The sequence below is a fragment of the Alligator sinensis genome, unplaced genomic scaffold, assembly GCF_000455745.1.
Source record: "Alligator sinensis unplaced genomic scaffold, ASM45574v1 scaffold551_1, whole genome shotgun sequence".
NCBI lineage: Eukaryota > Metazoa > Chordata > Crocodylia > Alligatoridae > Alligator > Alligator sinensis.
In genome coordinates this window covers 1,104,561-1,108,592 of record NW_005842526.1, presented here as the reverse complement: position 1 = coordinate 1,108,592, position 4,032 = coordinate 1,104,561, and the positions used below count along the sequence as shown (strand labels likewise).

Below are 4,032 nucleotides of genomic sequence, written 5' to 3'. Positions count from 1 at the left end.
CTTGGGAAACCAGTGGGTGTACACTGGAGTAACTGAGACTTGTCTCCATTTACACTGGCATAACTGAGAGCAGTATGTGTCCCACAGCCTATAAAGCCATATATTCCTTCAAGCTCAGCACCTAAGCCATGGGACAATATTGGTCAGCATTATTGCCTGTAGCCACAACACACCGACTACCTAGCCAGGAAGAAGTTGTTTGCAGGGCTCCGGGTGCTGTGCTGAAAGGTTGTTCTGTGTGTGACACTCAGTATGAAGAGCTGCAGAACACGGCGGGACGACACGGAGACAACCTGCGTAACACCAAGCAAGAGATCCAGGAGCTGACCAGGTGTATCCAGAGGCTGCGATCGGAGATTGAGAACGTGAAGAAGCAGGTAAGGGCCGTGGGCTCTTCATCCACACCGCAGTGGGGCTGGGCCCAGCAATAGCATTCCCAGGGACTACCTGCAGTGGCAGTCGAGATCTGGCTGGTGCCAGGAGCCTCCAGGCCACGGTCCTGGTAAGGAGTGCCTTGCATTGGGTGAGCTCTGAACAGCTTGGGCACCTTGTTGTCCTGTTTTGATGGGGACCGGTCAATACAGACACTTGATGGAAAGCTGAGATTTGCCAAAATAAAAGTGCGTGTTAGAATAGGTCCAAATTGAGTGGAAAATTTTTCGGGATTTGATCAATGCTTTTTCTCTGAACGCCTCCCAACTTTTGAACTTTAGCAACATGTTTCCTTTTTCTTCCAAAGATCATTTGGGGTAAGACTCTTTCTCTGCCCCAAGCTCCAACCAGCCTTGTTCCACCCTTGATAACTCTTATGACAGAGGGAAGGTCCCACAGGAAAACTGAGATGTCTCCCTTCTCCTTTTTTCAGCATCAGCAGCTGCAGGCAGCCATTGCGGAGGCTGAGAACCGGGGTGAGATGGCCCTCAAGGATGCTAGGTCCAAGCTGCAAGAGCTGGAGGCTGCCCTGCAGAAGGACAAGGAGGAGCTGGCTCGCTTGCTGAAGGAATACCAGGAGCTGCTGAACATCAAGATTGCCCTGGATATAGAGATTGCCATGTACAGGAAGCTGCTGGAAGGGGAGGAGTGCAGGTGAGTGCCATACCCAGGTGATCTGTGCGAGGTGGGATGTCCTTACACAGGCAGGATTCTCAGCTGGTGCAGAACAGTTGTATTTCCAGCGCTTCAAGGAGCAATGAGTTGATGGATCTCACTTGAACATACGGCCCACTGCCCTTTAGACTGCACCGTGGAGGGGACAGGTGTAATGAGTGCAAGTTTGAAGCAGACACAAGAATGTAGGAGCTGCTATTTTCTGAGTCAGACTGGGGTCCATGTTGTCCAGTAAATGGTCCATCTTGCCCAGTGGCAGAGAGCGGACGCTGAAAAGGAGAATAAACGGGGGTTGACCAGGGTTTTTTCCCCTTTTCCTCTCTCACTTGCAGTCTACAGCATTTAAAGTTTAGGAAGTTCTGATCCTGGGGCTGTGCCCCTAAGTCCCATGCTCAGTAGCTAGTGATGCCCCTATCAGTCCATGCAGTAAACCCTGTGAGAATACTGGAGCTGCTAATAATACCCTCAAAACCATCCAGACTTGCTGCAGTGTCTATGGCAAGTGCTGCTTGGTACCAGTTGTACATTGTTTTTGTGTTCAGGATTGTGCTGGGAGCTGTTTTGGAGTTTCAGGGGGGCATTGAACAGGTTGTTCTGGAAGAAAGCCAGACTTGCGCTTTTTGCCCTTCTCATGATAACAGCAGCGGTGATGCCTATATTACTGCAGTTGCTGAAGACCTGTAATACAAAAGATATCACTGAATATACATATTCTAAATGGAGCGGTTTCACATTTAGTGACCAAAGTGAGCGTCTCTGGAGGGGTTGTACCCTAGTTAAAGGAATAGTTTTGGATTTGTGTACACTAAAGGAGTCCCAGCTGCCATTGGCCTTAATGGCAATAATGGACAGGGACCTATGTGGAAATATGCATTGGACTCCCTCTGTTTGAAATAGTTCAAAGCTGAGTGGAGTTAATAGAAGTTGGATATAAAGGGGTGCTCAGGGAATGGCATTGTACTACAGAGGTGAAGTTCACAGCTGGGTGGGTCTCAGTGTCAGCAGGACTTATTTCCACGGGGTGACTGACCTCTCTCTTCCTTCCCCCGCACAGGCTGAGTCAGGATCTGTCCAACGTGAATGTCTGTAAGTACTTGCCTCTTTGCTTTATTGTGGGTTACTGCTGGAGCTGGGTTCCTGTGGTTGCTAAATGCCTACCTGAGTAGGGTGTTCCCACTGTTCCCCTCTTTGAGCCATTAAGTGACATAAGAACATAAGAACAGGCATGTCCTGGGTCAGGCCATAGGTCCATTTTGCCCCATCTCATGTATCACACAGCAGCAGAGAGCAGATGCTAAAAAAGACAGTGAACTGGGTCTGATCAGGGACGTTCACACTGTTGCTCTCTTACTTGCAGGCTCTGGCATATACAGTCTAGGAAGTTCTGTATCAGTCTCCCGTTATTGCTGTGTTTTCTGCTATCACACCTTCTCTCTACTCTCTTAGCATTGTGAGCTCACTGCTGCACCCTGGTGTGTGGGTTGATAGTATATTCCTAGACGTCCTTTTTTTCTTTTGAAACCTGGGACTCCTGTCCACAATAATCCTATGGTACCTCCCTTACCTGCTGAAAAATATTCCCTGGTGGATTTGATGTAGTCTTTGATGTAACGTGCCTCTTCCCTACCTGTACAATGTATTCTGTCATTCCTGTATAATTTGTATCCTGATATTATAGCATCCCTTTGGTTATAGCATCCCATTGATTATCTTCCTTCCAGCATGTTTTAGAGAAACCTCTTCTGTCATGGCCATTATTTACTGCTAAGCATTCAAGTCCCTATGAAATCTATCCCCACACCTTTGTTCTTAGACTTCTGAGTGGTGACCAACCTGTGCTTCCCTTGCAGCGGTGGTAGGAAGAACCACCATTACTGGGGGCCATGGAGGAATCACTGGTGGATTCGGAGGCGGGGGTGGATTCGGAGGTGGAAGTGGATTTGGAGGTGGAAGTGGATTCGGAGGCGGAAGTGGATATGGAGGAGGATGTGGAATTGGAGGTGGCATTGGAATTGGAGGTGGCATTGGAGGAGGTGGAATCGGAGGAGGAGGCATGGGAGGAGGTGGGTATGGAGGCAGCTGTGTCAGCGGAGGTGGCATGATCAGCGGTGGTTACTCCTCTGGAAGCGGAAGAGGCTTCAGCTCTGGTGGAGGCAGCATTGGAGGTGGATCCTCATCTGTCAGGAGAAGCAACACGACCACGACCATCAAATCTTCAGGGGGAAGGTGCTAAGCCTGGGAGTCCTTCTTCCCAGGGCAGGAAAGTTCTCTTCTGCTCTCCCTCTTCTGCCAAATGCCCGTGCTCCTAGGGGGAGCCGTGTGAGAAGACACCACCCTCTTGGACACTGCCACCGTGGGCCTAGGTTTTCAGCAAGCTCCAGAGTCTTGTTCAGACCTAAGCAATATTGCAAAGTTAGGGAGCTGTGCCAGGAAACGCATCCCTGGAGGCTAGCAGTTAGCAGAGGGTGGATGAAGGGAGGAGCGCTCTGCCTCTCTCGCTGTGCTGTACCTGTTGAACTGTTGAGACTACCCTGTGGCAATGTGTATAAAACTCCTTCTTCCCTTCTCTTTCCTGAGCCTTCTTCTTCAATGGCCACGTTTCCTTGGGTGCTCTAGTTTACAGCATCGCACGTCCTGCATTTGCTCAGTTTACAAACAGCAGTAGGCCATGCTTTCCCATGTTGAAGTAGCAATCCAACCCAGACAGAATGGATCAGAAGGAAACTTCTCTGCTGGTGTCTAGAGAGGTCAATACATCTGCTCTCTGGCACAAGTAGGCGGGTGGAGTATTTGGGTAACCCCAGGTGTATGCTAGCTAACATTGCCCGAAACAAGTAGGTATCAATCCTGCTTGTGTCCTGTCATTTATGAGCTGCACTTGATTATGCCTGATGTGTGCATGGCTTCTTTCTATGGTAACAGAGC

At 49.5% G+C, this 4,032-nt stretch overlaps 1 protein-coding gene across 1 annotated transcript in view; it reads left to right on the top strand.

Moving 5' to 3' along the window:
* Positions 1 to 3,340, top strand: part of LOC102380041 (keratin, type II cytoskeletal 6C-like) — an 8,256-nt gene extending 4,916 nt beyond the window's left edge. The window contains exons 6-9 of the mRNA XM_025213410.1: positions 252 to 377; positions 866 to 1,086; positions 2,162 to 2,193; positions 2,958 to 3,340. Of these exons, the coding sequence (XP_025069195.1) occupies positions 252 to 377; positions 866 to 1,086; positions 2,162 to 2,193; positions 2,958 to 3,340 (762 nt within the window). The remainder of the gene's footprint in view (positions 1 to 251; positions 378 to 865; positions 1,087 to 2,161; positions 2,194 to 2,957) is intronic.
* Positions 3,341 to 4,032: the final 692 nt, after the last annotated feature.